The sequence below is a fragment of the Eumetopias jubatus genome, unplaced genomic scaffold (genome assembly GCF_037043125.1).
Source record: "Eumetopias jubatus isolate StellerSeaLion01/CBP00866 unplaced genomic scaffold, mEumJub1_p1.0 scaffold_3, whole genome shotgun sequence".
NCBI lineage: Eukaryota > Metazoa > Chordata > Mammalia > Carnivora > Otariidae > Eumetopias > Eumetopias jubatus.
Window position 1 is genome coordinate 73,418,839 of NW_028274809.1, and position 26,295 is coordinate 73,445,133.

Here is a 26,295-nt window from a genome sequence, read left to right on the forward strand (position 1 = left end):
AAACTGAAGGATTACATCTGAAGGAAGATAAACTGCCAAAACATTACAATTAGATTTATCAAAAATTAATGATTTCAAAGGATGCTATAATTATAAAAATTGCAGATTCTGATCGTATTATTCTTTTGGGACTTTAAACGTCTTGTGATCTACAATCTTTTAAAAAATTCATTGTTGTTTTCGAACTTTCTTATGGTTTTCTATTTTAAATCAATTCATTGCTCTAGTCAGTGTTAAGGTGACATCTACCTGCTGAGAAATACTCACGGGACCCCTTGTGGAATTGTTCTGCCATCACATGAACAAATCCATTTATAGCTTATCCTGTGAGGATGCAGTGCGCACCTGACAGGTGTGCCAGACAGGGTTTTTTTTTTGTTTTTTTTTTCCCCTCTGTAAACTGCAAGGTGCTATGATTTTTATATTTGGGAAAGTGCTATGAAATATAAGCATACAAAGAAGTCAAACATGTGCTTTTAAAGTCTAATATAGGAAGCATTTCCTATCTCGGGAAATAAGTACACTGATTTCAATTATGAAATTTTATTCATAGGGATGTAATGGGAAATTGGAAGTAAAATTTATAATCAGTTCTAAATTGAGGATTTCACACGATGTGAGCCCCTACTCTCTCAGTTATGTAAATACTATTACCTGTTTGCGGAAATACTTTTTGGGTATTTATCACGTATGGGACACTGGGCTGGGTCAAAATAGGATTATTTCACATCAGTCTTTTTTCCAAGTGAACAAGCTGCTTTGTGTGAGTGTGTTTGCTGTGGGAGAATTTATAGTAGCATGAACTTCAGGACAGAGAAGCCTAAATTCTCCCTTTTGGTCAATGTTTTTAAATGTCTCCCCCGAACAAGTCTTTGCTGTGAGCTGGGAAAACAGTGCTAGGAGATACAGGTGCTACTTCCAAGGATCTTTCATGTTTTCCATGTAAAAGTTTGGCTTAAGGAAAAAAAAAATCTTGAAATATTCCTTGAGTAGTTAACTATCTAATTTTTTTACAAATGTGTAGCATTTGAGAATATGTTTTGATGACAGATAATAAACTGATCTCAGTGCATGCACTGAAGTTAAGAACAACTATGGGGCTGATTTAAATTCTCCTTCCTACATTTTATTAATCTCATCTCGGCTGAAGTCAACATTCTACAGACCCTAGGCCAAAGATGATATTCTTCAATCTCACATTCCTAATTCCTTAACATATAAAAGCATTATTATTCTTAAATTCAGACAAAAGTAGACAAGAGAAGATTTGAAGATACCCAGTGTTCCTCGCATACTCCCCGAAGCCCAGCAACACAAGGAGAACTGCCAGGAAATACTTTGCTGTGTTGTGCGACCTGCGTGCTATAAAGTCATGAAATCATTCCAGGAGAAGACGGTGGATGGAAACAGCCATACGCAGACTGAACACTGAACAGTGGAATGGCCCCATCAGTAGTTCCTCTGATTCAGTTAAAAGGCAGAATATTCTTCTCATGTTATTTCTGTCACCTTCATTGCTCCGTTGAATCTCTAGATTAGATGACATTCTGCCCTCGTTCAGTGCTTGCTTGAGGTTCATGTTGATCAGAAATAATCATGTGATTATTCTTGCTCCGTGGAGAAGGGTGACCGTTTGCTGTTCCCTATAGTAGAGTATGTTGGAGGGATCTAACCGAATTCACTTCTCACTGGGTTATTCCTGATGACATTTATAAGGGTCACTGTGAAGAAGTAGGAATTTGTGAGTGTGGAATTACGTAGGAGCGTCAGACAAATAAAACCGGTATCTTTGACGTAGCAACTGAGACCCGTCCACTTCCCACGTGTAAGGACAGTTCCGTATGGTTTTATATTAGACTGATTGATCATGAATGGAATTCTTCATCATGATCTTTCTCTTATCTCCCACTTGCCTTGCTCTTATGTAAAGTTGTCTTCATATTTTTACTTTCAAAATTGCTTTGGAATTTCTCCCTAGATGGATCGTGTACTCCTTAGTAGAATTTAAATTCCATAAGGATGTGAACTGTGCCCCACTTTCTGGCATCTGTCCTAGAGGGTTGTTCTCGGTGCAGCATCATACAAAGCAATCCATTTGGATCCAGTCTTTTAGTAGAGGAGTAAGAAACCAATTACAAAATGTATTTTCATTACCATCAAGCACATGTTTGAAATGATAGTATCCACATTCAAGGATGATTTGAAATGGCAGGTTAAAGGAGGTTCATCATGAAGATTTGGGAGACTTCTCAGTGCTTAGCATGTCATTCCGGTTTTGGCAAATGACATTATTCCTGTTGAGCTAATTAACAAGGTAGCTTTGAATGTCTTAGAGGCAATGTATTCCTTTGTTTCAACTGCAGATATTACTTCCACAATTTCCCCCAGAAACCTGTGAACTAAACTAAACAAAGACCCTTTCATTGATGCACAGGCCTATGTCATAGAGGGTTTGTAGGGTAGGTGGATGGACCACAGCATTCAGTTGATCCTGGTGGCATTTCTTCCATGTGCCAGGACAGAAGCAGACCCATCAGAAAGCATCTCAAGCAGCATTATCTGTTTTGGTTGGCTTACTACCTGAGAACATGCTCCAGACTGGAAAAATAAATGCTTCCCCTTGTCGGCGGGCAGGGTGGGGAGGCAGTTGAAGACTTGATATTTATACATTCATGAATAGAATCTTGCAAGACAATATCTTTTCACTTGGGGCATAACTTTTAATAAAAGGACTAAGAGTGGTTTTAATATTAAATTAGTCTGTGGTTTCTTTAGGGGTGTTTTGGATCCTCTTCAACTTCTCTGGGCTATTTGCTATAGCAGCTTCTGGGAAGGAAGCACTAAACTATAAAGTTTTACAAAAATTCATTTTGGATGGAGACCTCTGTTTTCTTTGTCTAAATTTGTTTTTCAACAGCTGTTCAGCCAGTACATATGTCTTCAGGCACTCTCTTCTCAAAGAGTTTCTTTTTCTTTTTTTTTTTTTTAGAGAGAGAGGGGGAAGAGGGGCAGAGGAAAGGGGAGAGAGAGAATCTTAAGTAGGCTCCATGCCCAGCACAGAGCCCAACATGGGGCTTGATCTCACAATCTCACAACACAATCATGAGCTGAGCTGAAATCAAGACTTGGTTGTCTAACCGACTGAACCACCCACATGTCCCTTCTCAAAGAGTTTCTATTCCTCACTCCCTTGTAATGTCGTAGTTTCTAGTCAGTTGAAGGTCATTCAAATATAATGAAGAAATGTGTCTTTACGTGGAATGTAGACATTTCCAAGATTTCCGTGTCAATGGTCAATATGGGCCATTTGAAGCAATTGGCCTAGTCCATAGCTCCACTAAGTTCTCAGTCATCTCCTAATAGCATATACTAAAGAGATAATTTAATTTAAAGGTCATATAAATCCCATAAGCATCAGCAATTACAAAAATGACTTTTAATAAGGAAAGAGAAGAGGTCAGCAGGAGAGGAAACATGCGGATCATGCCCATATTATCTTTTTCATCTTGAGGACTGCTTCCCTAAAGCTGGAAGTGGGGAGTGGCAAGCAGGCACTGTCCTGGAGGAGTTGAGGCATCGAAACTAGTTCTGAAATTTATTTGAGCAGTGGCAATGGCCATTAACTTTCACCATCAATAGTTCCATTCAGATCTCTAGGGGAAGTTGCAAAGTTCACACACACAAAAAATGTTTTAAAAAAATTTTTCCTCCTTCCTCCCTCCCTCTCTCCCTCCCTTCCTTTCTTCCTTTTCGGTTGTTGTTTTGTCTTATCTTACTTTCTTACATTCGTCTGCCTTTCACCTGACTCTCTCCAGCTGTCCATCTTTTGCCCCATTCGGGTCAATGTGCCCTTCTCCCTGCCTTGTTAATACTTCCTTTCCCTAGGTTGTCTTGATTCAATGTATCATAGAGCTTATACAGGGGAGATATTTGTGACCTAGGCTCTCACCCATCTGGGCTGGTGCTTCCTGTCCCCCCCCCCCCCCATTCTATTCCATTTAATTTGCTCGGGAATGAAATAACATGAATGGACAATGCAGCGTTCCCCAGACCTCACTTTTGGGATTAACATATCCCCCCATGGAACTGCTTATAATATGGAGCATGCATTTCATTTGGCACAGGCAATCTCAGATTGGAAATTATGGAATAATAAGAGTTCTCCTATGATCGAGAATGTAAAACCTGCTAGAAAAAATAAAGTGCTCATCAAAGGTAACTTATTAAAATGTATTCTTAACTGCACTACTATCTCTTTTGCCATGACTCATTGGGTGTAGACTACAGTTTTTCTTCATTTATCTCCTGTAGAGATTACAATCAACATTTGGTTTAGAAGATAGTTTTACAAATGTTTGCTTTAAAAATTGCTCAGTGTTTAAGGAGCTCTTTCTGGATGTTGTTGCTAGCCTTTTTCTAGCTGAGTAATCTTTTTTTATTACTAACTCCTATCAGTAAATTTGTTCACAAAAGTAGAAACATTGCCCATCTGTAATAAACATCTCTGAGAGCAGTAACCTTCACTAGAGCAGTACACTTTTATAGAGAGTATTCTATTTTCAGGGTTGCTGACCTTTTGCCTCTTTATTGGTTGCCATAGTGATGATTTGAGCTCCGCTTAATAGTGCTTTACTAAAATGAAGACAATCAACAAGCTTTTTAACTGTAATGTTTATATGGATAGTTCCTGATAACATATATTGAAATAAGATACAGCCATATAAATGAATCTAATAGTGGAATTTTATTTTTTAAATTTTATTTTGATTTTAAAAACATATTTAAGCAGATGTTTATGTAGGTTGCAAGAAATTAAGTGCTTTCTGTGGCTTTCATAGAATTCCTAGAATACCATCGTGAGGACCTAAAGATATAAGTACAACTTGAAATGTAGATTTGAAAGATCACTGTGTAGTGGATAATAAAACCCTTCTATAACAGCAAACGGTAGAAGTTGCAAGTACCACAGTTAATGATTTCTAAAGCAAAGTCAAGTCAAAGAACTCTTAGCATCTTGTCATGAGAACATTCAAGGCCAAGTTCTCATACAACTTCGGATGACGTCAGAGGAATACTGAAACACTCTGGAGAAGGAAAGTTGGTGATCTGGCAGAATTCCCTGGCAAAGTAGAAGAGCATGGATTATGTTTGTTTCCAGAGTTCACTTAACGGTTTTAACTCTTAGTTATTAATCCTAAAAAAACCTATTTTTAGGATTATAATGATACTCATATGAACACATTTTTGAGGAATTCCATTCCTTTTCCTTGAGAATTAAATATCTGTTTTGCATGTATATTTACATATTCCGGTTGACATATTGTAAGTAAAATGTAAATGCATTTAATATAATAGGCTCTACAGGATTGTCATTGCAAAGAAGGAAGTCTGAGGAACGGCTTAATTCACAAAGTCCATTATCCCTGTCATTTGTTTAGATTCTAAGGTGCAGGGGTTGTGCTGTTGCTTTCCATGTGTGTCTGCAGCCCTCTCTCTCGGTATGCCTTGTCAGCTCCGGCAGGGTGAGTTTGCTTAAGGCATTATAGCCACAAATGGAGAAAGTGTCTGCTCACTTTGGCTTCTCTTTCTCCAAAGCCTGCATTCTTCTACTTCTCCTTGGTGTCTGAGAAGATAAGACTCCAGAATTCTCTTCTTATCAAATACCTCCTAAGGTTTATTAAAAACAGAAATCACCATCCCTAATGATAGGACGTGGAGATAAAATTAAGGTGATCCTAAGGTTGTCTTTAGTGAATGAAGAGAAAATGAACTATGTGCTCATTTCAAGTGTCAAAATAATTTCTTTGCAAAACACAGAAAATATCTGTCATAATAGATTTTTCATGGTTTACTATTTTCCCTAAATTAAAAAGATTTCTTAAGTGCAAGAAGAGCTCTGGAAAAATTGGCTATCTGCATTTTCTTATTAGAGTCACAAATTATATCCTTATGTTACTTGGTTTCAATTATCATGCTTATTTTTCTAAAACTAAACATCTTATCCCTTACTTATTAAGAGCAAAACTAGTAGAACTTTTAGTGGTTCTGCCATTCAAGAGCTATCTATTAATCATCTCCAGTTGTAAATACTAGGGATATAGTTGAGAACAAAGCAGGCAAAAATCTTTCTTTCACGAAACCTACGTTCTTTGGAGGGAATCAGATAATAGATAAATAAAAACATGAATATACCACGTGCCAGGCAGTGATACAACCCAGGAATTAAAACAAAACAGTAAATAAAATAAAATAAAAATAAAACAAAACAAGACAGTAAAGGGGTATAGAGAATGAACGGGGACTGAGAAGAAAGTGCTACTCGTTCAGATAAGGTTCAGCCAAGACCATCCCGTCCCCTCCTGCCTAGATGACTGCATGGGTCTCTTCGCTTTTACTCCTGGGCCCCTCTGCGGCCCGGTGGAATGAAAGTGAGATCACATCGTTAGTTCGCCTGCTCCAAGTCCTGAGACAGCGTCTACTTGGAATAGAAGACACAGTCCTTCGCTCAGCCTACTAGACCCCACATGCTCTTTCCCTTGGTTGCCTCCTACTGTCCTCTGCCTTTCTCCTCGCTTACTGCGCTCTAGGCAAGGGTTGTTCCTGAGCAGCCCAAGTGGGCCTCATCTCGGGGCCATACACTTGCTTTCGCGTTGCCCAGAGCGCACCTCTTTGGGATCCTCCTGGTGTTGTTCCCTACCTCCTCCCAGAGCAGCCTTCGGGAGCAGTCTTTCTAAAGGGGCATCCCGGCATCACGCGCTTTCGCCTCTGCTTCATCATCGTGCTTAGGGCCTCTTGCTTGGGTATCGCATATCCATGTGTTTAGTGGGCGTGTGAGAACATAAGCACTATGAGAGCAAGGATTTGGCTCTCACCACCACTGGTGTATCTCAGCACCTGGAATAGTGGCAACATATTGCAGGAGCTCAGTAATTATTTGTGTCGTGAATGAATGAATGTGCTCTAAGGATGGACTGCTGAAAAATGGGGAGAAGATAGGAGAAAAATGTCAAATGCCTTGGAGGATGTAAAAAGGATCCCACGCACTGGTGCTTTCCATGATCCTCATTCTGGCTCCCATGGTTACCTGGCATAATTATTCCGGGTGCATCCTGATCTCGACTCCCTTTCCCCATCTTCTCTTATCCCCCAGAGAATCTTTACCTACTCACGTAAGTGCATAGTGTGTGGCTCCTCATCAAAGATGTGAGATTTTGGTGATCACATTTCCAATTTCCAGAGTGTCTCAAATGGGTTGATTTATGGTCATGTTCTTTCTTTTTTAACTGAAGCATCTCCAAATGCCCCCAAACTCGGACCCATGGAGCTGACCGTTGTCATTACTGTGCCAGTTTGCCTCCTGTCCATGGCAGCGGTGCTGACAATCTGGGCATGCCAAGGTCGACCATGCACAAACAGGAAGAAAAAGAGACAGAATGTGGAGGAACCCCTCTCTGAGTGCAATCTGGTAAATGCTGGAAAAACTCTAAAAGATCTGATTTACGATGTGACTGCCTCTGGATCTGGCTCTGGTATGTGCCTGTTGTCCATTTCGCAGTAAGAAAACTCTTATTTAAAAATAAATAAAAATAAAATCTAACAAAAAGGGCCCAAATATTATGAATTGCATCATTTAGAATGCTTGATGTGGTATGTGGTAAGTTCTGGTATAGAAACTTGTTTTTGGATTTGATGAGGAGAACCAACTATCATGGTTGAATGAATTAAGTCTTCTCAGTTGCCTTTTCTGCCTTTAGGTATTCAGATTCTCATTTTTACATTCCTTTAGAATTTATTTCTGAAGCGAGAAAGAGTTTCTTTTCTCTCCCTTCCCCCCCCATTATGGTTAGTAATAATCATTGTTGCTCTCTTAGTAATGTTTCACGGGCACAAAAGTTACTGTATTTAAGGAGCTGAGTTCTGGGGGAGAAATGTTAGTTATGCAAAGTGGTATTCTTAGAGTGTCTTTGCTTGTGGTAATGGAAGTCTTCAGAATCTGAAGTACCCCCTGAGATGTGTGTGTGTGAAGTCAACAGGGAGCTGACCTGCAATTAAAACCAAGAACGTATTCTTTTTAAAAAATTTTATTTTATTATGTTTTGTTAATCACCATACATTACATCATTAGTTTTTTTTTTTTTTTAAGATTTTATTTATTTATTTGACAGAGAGAGATACAGTGAGAGAGGGAACACAAGCAGGGGGAGTGGGAGAGGGAGAAGCAGGCTTCCCATCGAGCAGGGAGCCTGATGCGGGGCTTGATCCCAGGACCCCGGGATCATGACCTGAGCCGAAGGCAGACGCTTAATGACTGAGTCACCCAGGCGCCCCACATCATTAGTTTTTGATGTAGCGTTCCATGATTCATTGTTTGCCTGTAACACCCAGTGCTCCATGCAGTACGTGCCCTCTTTAATACCCGTCACCAGGCTAAACTATCTCTCACCCGCCTCCCCTCTAGAACACTCAGTTTGTTTCTCAGAGTCCATAGTCTCTCATGGTTTGTCTCCCCCTCCGATTCCCCCCCTTCATTTTTACCTTCCTACTACCTTCTTCTTCTTCTTCTTTTTTTTTTTTTACATATAATGTATTATTTGTTTCAGAGGTACAGGTCTGTGATTCAACAGTCTTGCACAATTCACGTGCTCACCATAGCACATACCCTCCCCAATGTCTATCACCCAGCCACCCCCTCCCTCCCACCCCACACCACTCCAGCAACCCTCAGTTTGTTTCCTGAGATTAAGAATTCCTCATATCAGTGAGGTCATATGATACATGTCTTTCTCTGATTGACTTATTTCGCTCAGCATAATACCTCCAGTTCCATCCACATTGTTGCAAATGGCAAGATCTCATTCCTTTTGATGGCTGCATACTATTCCATTGTATATATAGACCACATCTTCTTTATCCGTTCATCTGTCGATGGACAGATTGGCTATTGTGGACACTGCTGCTATAAACATCGGGGTACGTACCCCTTCGGATCCCGACATTTGTATTCCAAAGCACAGAAACAGAGATGATAGGGAGCAGCGCAGCACTCCTGTGTGGGCTTTTGCTAAGGTAGTATGATAAGTCTGTTCCTCTTTAATGGAACTCCAGAACCCCTGGTGAAGCAATTCAAAAGACCAGGCTGTTTTATGGCCTGAATGAGCCTTTCTCATCGTACAAGTCATATGAGGGCATTTTGGGTTTCTGGAGACAAAGCAGATTTCTCCGTAATAACAAACTTTTTCTAAAATGACCTCACGTATATGTCCAGAAATCCTGTCGGCATGTGGTACTGCAGAAATGTGAACTAAGGTAAGCCTAGGTGGGTCACTTCAGGAGCCCCCGGGTCCCCTCTGGCTTTGGATCATTAAGGATTATTACCCTGAACAGACTTTGAGAAACTCCGCAGCCCGTGGCCTCTAGGAGCATCCAGACAGGCACAATTAACAGGGCAAATGACAGAGAGGCAGCAGCATTTATATGAGCATTTGTATTTAACGTGAAGCAGCTTTAGACTCACCAAAGGGTCCAGAAAAGAGAGACCCAATTAGGTCATCCACAGAGCCCAGAGAATGTGTTGCTTCTGGGGGCAAGGTCACCTGCTCTGTCTTGGGCCAAGGTCTCAATGTTTATGCCATCACGGCACAAATTAGGTGACATGTTTTCAAAGGAGGCATACCTGGAAAAACGTCTCCAAACTGTAAAGTTTATAGAACTAAAATCCAAATTAAATTATTGCATAGAAAGCTGACGTTCTTCCTTTCAAAGTAAAGCTGTTCAGATTCAGTACTCATTCTTCTTTGACTATTACATCCTGGGGCCCACTGTGTATTGATTTCTTGAGCCCGGGTGACATTCTAGGCACAAAATATGAGCACAGAGAGCTCTGATTTGTGCCCAGTTCCTTGAAACCTTATATAATTTCTTGATAAAGTTCAAGTGGTTAAATAACCATCTATTTAATACTCCCCCCAAACATTTCAGTTCATCTGAAGATGTTAAGTAGAAATGTGTATTTTAGAGCTACTCCTTGAATATATTTAAGGTGACTAAGAATTTCCCTTTCAAATAAAAGTAATAGAGATTTTATAACTGGAGACTGGATATTTAGTTTAAGAAAGTAGTCATCAGCCAGGACATGAAATAAAAAAAATAAAATTAAGATTTTTTGGTGTTTTTGTGCCTCTTTAAACCTAAATCGGGGTTTATTGACTGTTGGACTCTTACCTTTATTCTAAGATCTTTCTTAAAAAGAAAGCTGTCCATGTACCCAAGCACAGATGATTTTTTTTAATGACCAATTTGAAAGAGTTTTAGGCACTTTTTTCTCAAAGCCAGCTACATCCATTTGGCAGTGAGCACTGGCTGGAAGTACCTGATGGCAGCATTGTCTTTGGTAATCAGAGAGAATGGATCTAGCTGCTGCAAAGTTTCCATCATGAAAGCTCATTCATTGGGAGGAAATCAGGTGGTTCCTCTTTCCTTCTCTTAATTGGGCCAGCAAACTTTAGGCAAAGGCAGTTTTGTTAGATGTTGAGAAACCAAAACTTGTGAAGCTTATCCCTGACCGGGTCATTTCAAAGAGATAGAATACCTGCAAGAAAGGAAAGTGGACTGATGTGCTGCTGGACTATTTCTGAGAATGGATTGTGTCTCAGGTGGCTTCTGAGAGACTGGGTGAATTGCTACTTTCCTGTCCCAGTATAACACTTCTGATGGGTGGTGACATTACTGAAAGATGCCTTCCCATCAGACATCAGCTTCTACAACCCCTGGTTTAAAAAAAAAAAGAAGAAAGAAAGAAAAGAGAGAGAGAGAGAGAGAGAAAGAAGAAAGAAAGAAAGAAAAGAAAGAAAGAAAGAAAGAAAGAAAAAGAAAGAGAAAGAAAGAAAGAAAGAAAAAAGAAAGAAAGAAAGAAAGAAAAGAAAGAAAGAAAGAAAGAAAGAAAAAGAAAGAGAAAGAAAGAAAGAAAGAAAAAAGAAAGAAAGAAAGAAAGAAAGAAAGAAAGAAAGAAAGAAAGAAAGAAAGAAAGAAAGAAAGAAAAAGAAAGAAAGAAAAAGAAAGAAAGAAAAAAGTAAAATAAGCCTACAGGGAGAAGCAAAGTCTATGTATCTTCAAATGAAATCTCTTAAGTGTATAAACAAGAGCTAGATTATTTGGAGTGGTTGCCTTGAAAGATACCAAAGGACCTTTCCCGGAGTTTTAGTGTCTCAGCTTGAATTGCTATGCTGAGTACCTTTGATGATGTTGTCTTACTCTGTCCATGGTCTGTGGCATTGGTCATGAGCTTGATCAATTAGCAGTTTGAAAACAGAGGCTAATCGGAGTTCTCTAATCAGTTGTTGTTGGTAGCAGTTGTTGATGGTGATGTTTTGGTGGGTGTGTGTGTGTGCAAGAGGGGGGAAGGGAAGAGAGAGATTGAGATTGCATTTTGGCCTGATGATTGTTAGGACAACTTTTATTGTGTGGTCAAGTAGTAAACTTGGCAATAGCCTACAAGAAACAGCCCTTAGAGTTTGCTGCTGGAAGTCTTCCCAACAGGAGAGGACTGCAGACATATCCACTGAATGGTGAGAGCATGAGTTTGGACTGAACACCAACATTTTAGTTGTAGGTTGGCCTCCCACTACAGCCTATTTCTGGGCAAGTCTTCGATTACTGCAGGGCCCCGATTTTCTCATCTCTAAAATGATAAAGTTGAACTAGACCATCTCAGAACTTTCTGGCTGTGGGGCTCTATGACTAATTGTTGAGATCCATAATAGCAACCTTATAGTCTGTGCTTATTTAGCCACAGTGGGTGGTTCTCATGAAGATGAGCACATCTGAATAAACCATGGCTCATTTCAGGAGCAGAGGCTGAAGCCTGCAGAGCTTACGGGGCTGTAGCAGTGAGAGTTTCCGGGCCATCTGAGTACAAGGATAAGAACTAAACACGACTTTCCAGAGTGAACTTAGACTGTAACCTCTTTACCTATTTTCCTCTAATTAGGAAGAACCGTCATAGCATTTGGCAAATTTCCTTTTCTGTCTTTTTCCTGTGCATATTTTGGATAGCTAGGTACACTTATTTAGGTGGGTAGAATTTACTGTGCTATTTTCATTTAACATTATAGCGAAAGTACTTTCCCATGTCATTAAGAACTACCTCCTCATAAGCAGCATCATTATCATTTGCTCTAAGTAATCTGTTCTAAGATAGAATATTAAGGGCTAACCATTATTGAGCATGAAATATACCAGATACTGTGCCAGGTGCTTAACATGCTTATTCATTCTTGTATTACCCCTATGAGATAGGTACTGTTAATAGCCCCTATTTTTTAGATAAGCTGAAGCCCAGAGAAGTTCCATTACTTGCCCATGGTTACCAGGTGGCACAGCTGGAATTTGAACTGAGGTCTTTCTTATCTGTTCTCTTAATCGCTGCACTATGTTTAACAATTTTTCTATTATCTGATACTTTCCCTTCTATTTCCTGTAAGTAATAATGTCTTAAATATTTTGGCATAAATGTTTCTGCGTTTTGCATTAAATCTTTAGGATAGAATTCTAGAAGTGGGGTTATTGGTTCAAAGAATCTAAACTTTTTACATACACTCAGAATATATTTTCTTTGATTTTTTTTATTTCATAAAGAATTTCCATTTGATATTTTCTATGATGATGCTTTGCTTTAATTTTTAGTGTAACATGATTACCTCACTTAATTATTGAATCTGATTCTTCACTTTGCAATTTTAATTTGCTTTTTGAAAAAATTCACAAGGAATCCTTCTGTTTCCCCAGTTGTACTAGAAACAATGCATTTTATTTGAGACTGATGGCACCTTTTTTTTTTTTTTAACCTTTGTGTGTTTAGTAACCTGACTGGTTTTCATGGGCAAATCAGGGAGATTTGCAGCAATTCTGGAAAATCAGATATCTGTAGCAGCAGGTTATGTTCAAGAAATTTTTATTTGGGAATGTGAGAAGAGAAATTCATATTAAGAATTCTGAGTGGTGTTTTTTGAGCATGGTTTGACATGTTTGGTACAATGGTGCTTATTTCTTCAAAATCGGTAAAACTATGAAAGCACTTCAATGTTTGCAGTTTTTATGTGAAAATAATGGTCATCATGACAGTTTTTTTTCTGACACTTCCTTGTTTGTAATCATCAATTCCGTCTTTTCTTTGGTTAGGTCTACCTCTGTTGGTTCAAAGAACAATTGCAAGGACGATCGTACTTCAGGAGATAGTGGGAAAAGGTAGATTTGGTGAGGTCTGGCATGGAAGATGGTGTGGGGAAGATGTGGCTGTAAAAATCTTCTCCTCCAGAGATGAAAGATCTTGGTTTCGGGAGGCAGAAATTTATCAGACGGTCATGCTGAGACATGAAAACATACTTGGTTTCATTGCTGCTGACAACAAAGGTATTTTCTAATTGGGTTCAGCAAGTAAACATGTTATGTCCATCATCAGATCACCATCAATAATTTCTTTGTTTTAATAAAATACATAAAAGTCTAATTTCTTTATTGAGGATAGAAAATGCTTTTCCTCTTCTCCACAGATAAATGTACAGAACTGTACAGTAAAGGCAGGGCAAACGAGTGATATGAAATCATGACACCATAGCCAGGTTGATATTTAAAGTATTTGGTGACTGGTATGGCATAGGAATCAACCAATCAGAACAGAAGCTTCAGTTGGAACAGAGTCCTGGAGAGCCCTGCCAGTCTAGCTTTTATCCCTTACTTGCTGGTTCCTGAAGAGATTGGGAGGCATCTTGTCAGAGGGTGGTGGGAGGTGGGGGAGGTTGCTTTGGGTGTCTAGGGCAAAGGGATGACATTGGAATTTTGAGTAGCAACTGTTGGCCAATGGGGACAGAAATATTTCAGTATTTTAATAACCGGTACAGATGTAACAGTGAATGCTAGTTGAATATTCACCTTTGCCAGGACTGTACTTCTCCTCTGTATAAATAGTCTTCAACTCCAGGACTCAGATTCTCTATGAACATTGTCAGAATGGCAGCAAGCAAATCAATTTTAGTGAAATTTTCTATCAATGTACTTTGAGTATGAATTATATTGAGGTTTAACATCAACAACCTCAAACAGTATATGACTTTTTGAGATTTGTGGAGGAAGATAGAGCATCAATTTATGTATTGAAATCAATATTCATAAAATACGGTATAAATCCCCAAGTAATCAGGGACTGGATATAATTTGTGGATTGCCTATGCTTTCCTTCTTCTTTTTGCATAGCTTTTATTTAACTGTGCATTAGTTCCCATAACAAAGGGCAACAGGGCACAAAGATGAGCAAAACATGACCCAGTCAATTTTTTTTTGAACTCAAATCAGTAATACTCATGAAAAACTTCGGTGAGGTAGAGATTGTAACCTCTATCTAAAAAACAAGTTATCTGTGGATATCAGGACCCACCATTACCTATGGAAATTAAAATCTATGATTATTTTTATCTATTATAAGCTTGATATTACTAATTAGATGACAAAAGAGAGGCTTAGAATTACTGTACATTTTGGCCTTAATTATGTTTGCAGACAGTATGTGTTTTCTGATTTGCCAGGTATAAACTGAGTAAAGCCAACATGAGCTTTAAACAAGAAAGGTTCTTTCCAAATTCTTACCTCTATATACTTTGCAAATATATCCAGACTATTGAAAATGAGACATTTCTTAGTAAGCTAAGACCTTTTTCTTTTCCTTCCTAAGATTGAGCTGAAGTGTATCTACTGATTAGATTGATTAACATTGTTGTCAAAGCAGTAATGACTTTAGTTATATGGGACTAATTTAATCATTATGTTTATTTGATTATAAAACAATAGGCCCAAGGGAGATCATCCTGGATTGTCTCTTCTTCAGTTTAACTGGTCTACCTTTGTCACTGGCTTACTTATCAGTGGCTTTGTGCATGACTTCCAATGACCTCCAACATTGCTTTCATCCTCATTTCTAAATCTTTTGTGGTATTTATAGTTCCACTGGTTAGTCAACGGTCTGACAGAGACGTTGATATGAGAGGGCAAGATAGTCACTGGCACTGAGCAGGGAGAGAGGTAGAATAAGGATTAGTTTTGTACATGGTCAGTTTATTACTGAACTTTATCACGTTATGTTGATTTTTGTATTCATAGGAAATTTTATCACTACCCGGATTTGGAAATTAAATATTTGGATTAAGAGTAGCTCTTGTACATAAAGCATTTAATAGAAAAAGTCCCTAGCAAATGTTCATTATGGCTTCCTTTCTCTGAGCATCAGAACTGGTCAGGACTGCCCCGGGCTGTTGTAGACACTTGTGCAAAAGCTGAAGCTAACTCCAGGGACTCTAATACCTGGAGAAGTTTTAAGCTAATTTCTGTTCTGCTAAAAATATTTTATAAGCTGGATTAGCGTTTGGCTGAGTGAAGTAAATTACTTGAAAATGTCTAGTAACTGTATTTGGCTCTTAAGGTAAACTTTTGGGGAAAATCATCAACTTCTTATTTTGAAAGGTGAACAATGTGAACATTCTTAGAATTTTAGAGCTTTTATTACAGTAATAACACTTTGTGTAAATTTGTTGCATTTCTGGTGTGGACTGGAACAATCGTTCTTAAAAGCTCAGAGTAATTTACAGCACAACACTGAGCCTAAATTCATCTGTCAGTAGTTTCTTCTGTAATATGGTACCATCAGTATATAAAGAGAATAAGAAAGGCATTGTTCACTTAATCAGAATTGCTCTCATAGCTTCCTGTAGCTCTAGTGGATACATACAAAAGGTTCTAGTATATCAGTATCTTCAGGGATTCAGTGAGATATTTTACTTTGCTAATTTGGACTGTCAGCATCCTCACTAAAGGAATTAGCTTTGCTTTGTGAACAATACAGATTTACTTTAAATACTGACATTTGCTAAAAGCTTTTGGTTTCATTCTCAACATATATTTATGGCAATAAAGTGACTTTTTCCCATTTAGATAATGGAACTTGGACTCAACTTTGGCTTGTCTCTGAATATCATGAACTGGGTTCCTTATATGACTATTTGAATAGAAATATAGTGACCGTGGCTGGCATGATCAAATTGGCCCTTTCGATAGCTAGTGGTCTGGCCCACCTACATATGGAGATTGTTGGTACACAAGGTACGTGTTTTCTTTCTAAGTTTTTTCTGCTTAAATATGAGAATAGAGACACCAAGCTGTGTTTTAGTGTTTAGTTGTATTTTAGTTTATTACAAACGACTATCAAATGTAAAGAAATACTAAGTTACTTTAAAAAGCTGAGGATATTATCATGATACAGCCAACTCTCATCTACGTACTCATCATTTTGTATATTAGCCATAATAATATTTTTACACCTGGTGGCTCCAACTTTGCCATTTAGCACACATCCCTGGGAGATCTTGCTTTGGTGGCAAATGCTCTATATTCGGAGAATATAAATAATTTAAATATTTCCCTTTGATAGCTAGAATAATTGGAGATGGTAATGTGATCTTAAAAAATATTTACATATAATGGACTCAAAGATCAAATAATACCCACTGTCTTTTCTATTTATTGAATTAATAAAGAATTTGCTCTAGAAAGTCATTAGTCCAGTCAGGGCAGTGGTCCTCACATTTGGATTTATGATAGCTTAAACTCTTAAAAATTATTGAGGACCCCACAGGTTTTTCTGTATCTGGGTTCTATCTATTAATATTTACTCTATTAGAAACTAACATTGAAAAATTAAAAAAGTATTTATTAATTTACTTAATAATAACTAATTATTAAATAAGTTTCAAAAATTTGCATCTTTTTTATAATACAGAAAACAATCTAGTGAAAATATGGTTTTGTTTTACATTTTTGAAATCTCTTGAATGTCTGACTTAATGTCTGGATTTTCAAGCATGTTCTTCATTCAGTTGTTCCTTTATGTTTTGGTTGAAGTATGTGAAGAAAATGTAATATCCCACAGATAGGTATTTGGAAAAGAGTCTCAAAGACTCCCAAGGATTTTTGGGGTCACATTTGAGAACTGCTGGTCTAGGGTAGTAAAAGTTTGAAACTTGTTTTGTAAGAGTTTATTGGCTATGTTCTTATGTAGTTGTAGCAATGCTAATTCTTTCCCTGTTCATGCCAAGGAAATTTATTAGTGGCGACTAAGTGCTACCTAGTGTTCTAAGCATCAAAGTCATGCCAGTGGGTGATGAGTAACACCCAGGCATTGCCCTGAGGCAGCTTACAGTCCAGTTGGGAGAGACAGATAATTAAACACACAGGTAAATGAACAATATAATTTAGATAGTAATAAAGGTTATGAAGAAGGTAAAATGCCATACTCTGTGGAGACTGACAGGGGATGTGGAATGTGTGGTCAGAGAAGACCTGTCTTCAGAGGTGACTTTTGAGCCAGGTCTTCAAAGTAATTCCTTTTAGAGAGAGTCAGTTTTCAGTAACAACAACAAAAAAAATGAGTATTCTTCTCTTATGCTCCATAGGTAAACCTGCTATTGCTCATCGAGATATAAAATCAAAGAATATCTTAGTGAAAAAATGTGAAACTTGTGCCATAGCAGATTTGGGGCTGGCTGTGAAGCATGATTCAGTACTGAACACGATTGACATACCTCAGAATCCTAAAGTGGGAACCAAAAGGTAAGATCACTAACTTTGGTGGTGCACTCAGACATATGGCTGCCCCGTAAACATGAAATCCTGGGATGAGTGTGTGGGTTTTTTGGGGGTGAGGGTTGGGGTGGGGGTCCAAATGAAAAATCATTAGGCCCAAGAAAGCAAGGAGTCTTCTCTGGGTCATTGAGAAGTCAGTGACACAATGGTTATAAAGCAAGGACACTTGGCCATTTAGTCATATAGATAGTAGCCATTTGGGTGGGGAATGCAGTAGAGAGGGATGGTGGATGAGATGGTGATACATTATTTTGAGTGGGTCAGTTTCTGAGAATACATTTTCCTATGGATAGGAGGGGAAAAATGTCATCAAAACAAGCATGAGAGAAGCAGAACACACTACATATATATTACGACAGACCCATTAGGTAATCGGATTTCTGGTGGTTTCTTGTTCTGGCCAGCCTGTGGCCATATGGCCCACATACTTCCATTTCCTTTTATTTGAATATCAGGGTCATGCTACTTTGACATAATTCCTGGGTTCTTGATCTTGAAGTCATAAAACAACCAAAACATTTTCCTGGAGTTGTCAAAGGCTCTTCAGAGTAGGAGATTTCTGGTACAGTTGACCTCCAAACCATGTTTGAGATTCTAAGCCTATCCATCTGAGTCCTTCCCATGGTTCCCTAAGAGAATTTAATGAGGCCCCAGGGACATTTCAGGGCAGTTTATTCAAACTGGGCGGCCCTACGGAACTTCTTTTCCCTATAAAAAGTAAGCCTTGGCTTGCCTATCAGACTGTCTCCACATCAGGGATCCCTCAGGGAAGCCTTGGATGCTGGACTCCTTCAGAGGATCTAAAACTTTTAAGAGTTTGGGAGGTATTGCATCCTCCTCTTAATATTCTGGGAAATTGTCAAAATCCCCTTAAGACAGCTAGGCTCCCTCAGGTCCCATGGACTGTAGATTTCTTTGGTTTAGTCTTATTCAAACAAGGCTGTCATTTTCTTGTAGCCAATATATAATGTGTATATATGCCTGGAAGCCACTGTATAATAAAATTGTTCATTCAGAGAAGGTGTTTATGGAATCCTGCTGAGCACTGTGTTAGAGTCCTGGGCCCACCATGATGAATAAGAGATGCTCTTTGCCCTCAGGGAACTTTCCATGGCGACGTTTGTTGGTAGAGGTTGAGTTCCGTCTCTCCTATTGAATGCTTTACTTACTGAATTTCCCTCCAGCTTGTCCTTTGCAAGTATTTGGCCCCTGGCACCTGTGCTTTGACACACTGAGTAGGATGACTTCTAGTTTTATTTCAAACACTTTTAAACTTATATTTCTGTCAATACCTGTATTACTTAAATTTCATTTATTATAGTGGCTTAGATCTACTTTTAAAATTGATGTAAGCTATTAACTTATATTTTGTGTGAGGAGTTTTTAGGATTGTATTTTACTGGGTTGCTGTAAAGTCATACAGAAGATCTGAAATGTGCATGTTTTTGAAGGTATATGGCTCCTGAAATGCTTGATGATACAATGAATGTGAATATCTTTGAGTCCTTCAAACGAGCTGACATCTATTCTGTTGGTCTGGTTTATTGGGAAATAGCCCGAAGGTGTTCAGTTGGAGGTAAGATGTTGGAGATACTCTTCGTATCTGTCTTTCCTTGATGCTCTGAATACAAGATATTTTTTCTATGTATTTTTTTCTAAGCACTGTATTGAGTCATTTTTTATAATATTTAAGAGTATACCTTTTGGTGATATCTTTCCAGTTTCAAGAGTGGAGCATCCTACATATAATGATGATTTTGTATTATGATTCCTGCTCAGGCGGGGGTGACAGTTCTCTTGATAAATCTGATTTTCTTAAGGATACTTTGCAAAGCAATTGAAAATTTTCTTGAGTTTGTATGCAGTTAGCTGTATCCCTATATTCTACCAGAAATTGAACCCAAAGATGTTAAATGCTTTGCCAAAAGCCACAGGACTTGAAGTCTTCTAGTTTTCAGGCTTTTCCTGTTTATTTGTTTTGTTGCTGTTGTTGCTTTTTCTCTGTGTTAATGAATGTAGAAGTGAGAAAGTGGAGGCCAGAGGTGAGCAGAGACTAACTTCCTGACTCTACTGCTCCTAGCTGTTTAGAGATTAGTAAATGAGAGGAGGAAGAGTTTGAAGGATGAAACCCTACAAATGCAGCCTATGAAGTTGTGGCATCCGTGGAGAAAAGTTAACTACTGGTAGGAAATGGATTAGAGTTTTCACTTTCCAGTGAGACAGACTTCAAACTAAGCCGTGGTTTAGCAGATTCCTGAATGTCTGACTTCAGGCAAGTTACTTGGTCTCACTTTCCTCATCTGTAAAATGAATAATAAAACTAGCCCCTTGGGCTTTGAGGAGTTAACAGATTCATTTGGTAAGTTAATTAGTACAGAGCATAGTACAGAGCAAACATTCACTAAAAGAGCTATCATTATCAGACCACTGTCAATTTTTGTATTTTGTATTGATATCATTGTGCCTTACACCAATTTCATTTTTTAAAAAATGAGTAAAAAATTTTTTTAAACTTACAAGGGTAAAAATCTTTTGAATGAGAAAACATACTTTTCCCCTTTTTATTAACAGATAAGATAGTAAAACATTCAGGAAGATGAAGCTATTTATTATTTATTTATTTATCTTTAAAGATTTTATTTATTTTTTTAACAGAGGAAGAGAGAGAGTATAAGCAGGGGGAGTGGCAGGCAGAGGGAGAGGGAGAAGCAAGCCCCCCGCCAATCAGGGAGCCCGATGTGGGGCTCGATCCCAGGACCCCGGGACCATGATTGAGCCGAAGGCAGACACCCAACCAACAGAGCCACCCAGGCGCCCCAGATGAAACTATTTATAGCAACAGTAGAATTATAGTGGAATTCTCGAGCCTGGGATTGTGTTCTAGATCTGCCACTTACGAGCTCTTTGATCTTGAGGAAATTGGTGGCTCTTTGTGCCTCAGTTTCCTTATTCTGTAAAGGAGGGATAATATGGTAACTCTTCTAGTCAGAGGTTTTGAGGAACAATTAAAACATGTAAAGGGTTTAAGACAATGTGTGGTAAATAGTAATAATAATTTTAAAATTTCATATTAATATTTTTCTAGATCTGCTTTTAGGTTATTGTCCTTAAATTTTCTTCAACCTTTGAAATAGTAAGTTAGTTAACATAATAGCAGGGCATATCTTAAATATTGTAAATTGAAAGGATTGTTGAAACAATTTTATGAGGAAATTCTCAAGTTCAGGTAATATTCTGATAATTAAGCTCAGGTCTTTGTATTTGAGACTCTTTAAATATGAAACTTCACATTGACTTGTCCATCTTCAGTACCTTTGCTGCTTCTTTGGCACATTCTCAGGTACAGTACTTCTAAAATCCAAATGTAAGAAATTCAACTTTTAAAAGATTGCCTATCAATTTTCAAAAGAGAAAGCTATTCTGTTTTGAAAAGGTTATTTAATGTGTCTGTTAGCCATTTGTATGTCTTCTTCGGAGAAGTGTCTGTTCATGTCTTCTGCCCATTTTTTGACTTGATTATTTGTTTTTTGGGTGTTGAGTTTGAGAAGTTCTTTATAGATCTTGGATGCCAGCCCTTTATCTGTAGTGTCATTTGCAAATATCTTCTCCCACTCTGTGGGTTGCTTCTTTATTTTGTTGACTGTTTCCTTTGCTGTACAGAAGCTTTTTATCATTAGCCATCAGGAAAATTCAAATCAAAACCACATCAAGATACCACCTTACACCAGTTAGAATGGCAAAAATTGACAAGGCAAGAAACACCAAATGTTGGAGAGGTTGTGGAGAAAGGGGAACCTTCTTACACTGTTGGTGGGAATGCGAGTTGGTACAGCCACTTCGGAAAACAGTGTGGAGGTGCCTCCAAAAAATTAAAAAATAGAGCTACCCTATGACCCAGCATTTGCACTACTGGGTATTTACTCCAAAGACACAGATGTAGTGAAAAGAAGGGCCATATGCACCCCAATGTTCATAGCAGCAATGTCTGCAATAGCCAAGCTGTGGAAAGAGCTGAGATGCCCTTCAACAGATGACTGGATAAAGAAGATGTGGTCCATATATACAATGGAATATTACTCAGCCATCAGAAAGGATGAATACCCAACTTTTACATCAACATGGATGGGACTGGAGGAGATTATGCTAAGTGAAATAAGTCAAGCCGAGAAAGTCAATTATCATATGGTGTCACTTATTTGTGGCACATAAGGAATAGCATGGAGGACATTAGGAGGAGGAAGGGAAAAATGAGGGGGGAAATCAGAGGGAGAGATGAACCATGCGAGACTATGGACTCTGAGAAACAATCTGAGGGTTCTAGAGGGGCGGGGGGTGAGGGGATGGGTTAGCCCGGTGATGGGTATTAAGGAGGGCATGTACTGCATGGAACACTGGGTGTTATAAGAAAACAATGAATCGTGGATCACTACATCAAAAACTAATGACGTATTGTATGGTGACTAACATAACATAATAAAATTAAAAAAAAAAGAAAAGGTTATTTAATGGAGAAAAATACTTCATTCCCAAACGAGGCCATGATATAAATTTTGCAATTAGGCATTACTTTTGAATTGTACAATGGTATTTTATATAAATCAGAACTCGTATAATTTTTATAATATAAAATTATTTTATATTATGTAAAAGTAATTTATTTATATATTGTGTATAATATATAATTGTATAAAATTGTATATTTTACAAAATAGAAATAATTTATGTTTTATATAAGATTTATGTAATTATCAGAATTATGTAAAGTTTCATAATGTGCATTTTATAAAATTATGCAATTATTCAGCTGAGTGCTTTATACTTATATAATTCATTTTTAGTGATACATTTTCATAAACCTGACTTTCCAGTTTCCCAGGGTGCCACTTGTGCCTAGAGGACTTAATTGGTATTCTTTTGATATAAGCATCTTTGTTTATTATTCACACTGGGAAATTTATTATGCAAATTTCTTATAGGAATTGTTGAGGAGTACCAGTTGCCTTATTATGACATGGTGCCTTCAGATCCCTCAATAGAGGAAATGAGGAAGGTTGTTTGTGACCAGAAGTTTCGACCAAGTATCCCAAACCAGTGGCAGAGCTGTGAAGTAAGTATGTTCCTTTTTGGCCGGGGATGGGGGTGGGGGGCAGGGAGCAGGGGCTGGGTAAAGGGGCAGAGGGAGAGTGACAGAGAGAATCTCAAGCAGGCTCCATGCCCAGCATGGAGCCCAATGTGGGGCTCGATCTCTTGACCCTGAGATCACGACCTGAGCCAAAATCAAGAGTCAGACACTTAACAGACTGAGCCACCCAGGCGCCCAGGCTATGTTCTTATATATGTTTTATCTATTATAATTTTGAGGTAAGTATCAGGAAGATTTTCAGAGACCATATAGTTCTCTCTTAATCTAGGCATCCAGTTCATGCCACATATGTAAGTATATGTCCTTGTATCAGTCTTCAGAAAGATTTTATTCCCTTTAGCCATATGTATACAGAATGCCAAGATAAGTGGCAGTAACAAGCCCTGGTACCCCCAGTGACTTTACGCAACAAGACTATTTCTTGCTATGTAAAGTCCCCTACAGGCGAGGCAGCTGTGCTCTCTGTGGTGATTCTGTGATCCAGGTAACTTTGATTTCAGGATGCTGTTATCTCAACACATAGTTTCCAAGTGTCTAGGTCAGGAATAGAGAGGAGCTGGAGGGTCACACATGGCTCTTCAATGCTTTGGCTTCAGGTGACTCACATCGCGTCTACTCATGATTCATAGAGCAGAGTCAGTCACGCAGTCTCATCTGCCTGAAGGGGGGCTGGTAACTGTAGGAGCGCAGACATGTTTGATCGTCAATGTCCATGCCAGACAGAGTATTACAATTCAGTCATCTTTATAGTCAGTAAATTTGCTGAAGTTTGAGCTTATGTTCTCATATCAGAAAAGCTTCCTCATGGCAGAGACCACTGTTCTCTCCTCATCTCCGATAATGCATATGCTAAGCATCATGTCAAAGGCATTCAGTGTGGTTATCGCAGTGCTTGTTCTGCCTTGCACAAAACTAGTAGAGCCTTTTCTAGTTCCCACAGGGAGAAGGAAGGGAATAGGAGGGAAAGACTACAAACCCTCTAATTCCACAACTATTTTACTGCTTTAATATCCACGAACCCCATTATTCCTATTATAGGAATAATGAATAAAGAATATCCACCAACCCCATTATTCCTATTATAGTCTACCATATTTAATTGTAATACTTGAGGTCTTTTTAAAGTGACTTTTTTTAGTTTGGCTTTGCCAGAAGGGTTATTTTATACAGCAGTCTTTTCTCCTAATTTCCCTCCTCCTGCATGTTTCACTCATTTCTTTTTCTATTTAAGGAAGGAATTAGGTCTCGATATTTCTATTTTGTATAGATATCTTACCTACATAGTTATTTTAGAAGCAGAATTTGAGCCATTTACAAGCAAATTGAAATTAAATTCTTCCTAATGTTAATAATTTTGTGTATATGAAAGAATATGTAACATATATGTAAAGTTTAAAGTATAATAATGAAGTGAAAATCAGTGAATTCGCTACTAATTTTAAAAAATAGAACAAAGATCCCTTCCTCCTCTGAGAGATTACTATGATGATTATTTATTATTACTTCACTTTTATTTAGGAGAAAATATATATATATTTAGGTATAATTATATGTATATGTATACTCACACTAAAAATATATTGCTTACTTTTCTGTAATTATGAAACATATTATTGAAACTTACTGTAGATATTCTTCTTAATTTCTTTTCACTTTAATTTATAGATGTAGCTATAATCTGTTCATTCTCATATCAGTGCAGTAATCCATTATATGGCTAGAGTACAATTTTTCTTCTATTGTTGATTGTCCGGTGTGATTTTAACATTTTTAAACAATGCTGCTATATATATGCATGTAGGGGGGGAAATGTCTTCGAGTATAAAACTGTAGAATCTTTTGGGATGTCTGCATAGATGATTATATCTCCAAATAATGAGAGTTCTGGGACCAATCCTCAAGCCTTTTCTTTACTTCTTACTTTAGTTTCCAGGACTTCTAGTATAGTGTTGCTTGAAAGTTGATAGTGGACATCTGTGTTTTACTTCATAAAATTTTGTATATTTCTCCTTTCAGTATGATACTTGCTGTAGGTTTTGTTGTCAAAACTTTAATCAGGTTACAGAAAAACTGAATTTGTTTTGATAAAAGCTTTCTTCCTACCTATGAGGTGAAGATACAGCCTCTCTACTTTCTCGTCTCATAATGTGATAAATTGCATTTATAAATTTTCCACTGTTAAACCAATCATACATTCCTAGAATAGACCTAAGTAGTCATTTTTTATGTGATCAATTTTTTACATTGCTGATATAAACAATTTTTGTTCATTTTTGTCCAGTATTTAATTCTATTTTGTTTTGTATTAACCCCATGTATTAGATACTGGTGCAATGTTATACCATTATTATTTGTTTAAACTTAAGAACATGTTTATCATTTTCTTTGTTCAACATTCTTTTTTGCTTCTCAAAGCTTCCTTCTAAGGTCATTTTCTGATTTCCTGTTGTGCATTTCTTAAATGTATTTTATTTAAATTGTTTTTTAGAAGGACCTAGAAGTGATGAGTAGTGATGTTGAGCATCTTTTCATGTGTCATTCTAGGTCATTAACACTTCTAGGTCATTAATTCTAACATCTAATGTTTTGATGGGTTTGATTTTACCATTTGTTGTTTCAATTGATTCTTGCTTATGATACTTTATTTTCTCCTGTCTTGTGAATTTTTGTTTTGAGCTTAGGTTTACTATGACATTTTAAGGCCTGGGCTTGATTTTTTCCTTACCAAGAGTCAAGATTTAGATAATTTTCTTTACAAAATTCCTTGTAAGACTGATTCATCCCTATAGTCAGGACTTTGGAAACATCTTGACTTGATACCTTCTGGGTACTTTGGCTGCATTTTCTATCTTTTACATGTGGTTCATCAATTCTGAAGTTCTAGACTATGAGATCAGCTGATGTCACCAGAGTGGCCACTTGCTTCAGTGATTTCTTATATCTCTCTGGATTCATGCATTCTCATTGTTTTCCCCTCTGAGTATTTATCTTATTTATTGAGCAGTTCATTTATACTGTTTTTTTTTTTAATTCAGAAGTTTTGATATTTGCACCTAGATCATTATTTTATTATGGCATAATTTAAATGTTAAAATGCACAAATCTCAATATACAGCTTGATGAATAACAAAAAAAGTATGCGCATATGTACTTACCATCCAGATCAAGCAATTCACAACTCATCCCATATCCCTTTTTTCTTTCATGTCCCTTCTCAGAAGATTTTAAAAGATAGCTACTCTACCATATTCCCAGAAATCAGTGGATTGAATTTTCAATTAAAAGTTAGTCTCCATAAGGTTAGTGTGTGTGTGTGTGTGTGTGTGTGTGTGTATGTCTGTGTGTGTTGACTGGATTTTTAAAGAGGTTTGGTCCTGATCATCCGATACCATTTTAAGTTTACTGTTTCTTCACTAGAACTTAGCATCAATTCCTGGGTTTGTGGTTAGGCTTCTCTCGGACTATGTTTG

General features: G+C 37.7%; 1 protein-coding gene across 1 annotated transcript in view; it reads left to right on the forward strand.

Moving 5' to 3' along the window:
* ACVR1C (activin A receptor type 1C) overlaps window positions 1-26,295 on the forward strand; it is a 39,131-nt gene that overhangs the window by 12,647 nt on the left and 189 nt on the right. The window contains exons 2-7 of the mRNA XM_028113093.2: window positions 7,290-7,529; window positions 13,177-13,407; window positions 15,976-16,143; window positions 17,493-17,649; window positions 19,134-19,258; window positions 22,659-22,789. Coding sequence (XP_027968894.1) covers window positions 7,290-7,529; window positions 13,177-13,407; window positions 15,976-16,143; window positions 17,493-17,649; window positions 19,134-19,258; window positions 22,659-22,789 — 1,052 coding nt within the window. The remainder of the gene's footprint in view (window positions 1-7,289; window positions 7,530-13,176; window positions 13,408-15,975; window positions 16,144-17,492; window positions 17,650-19,133; window positions 19,259-22,658; window positions 22,790-26,295) is intronic.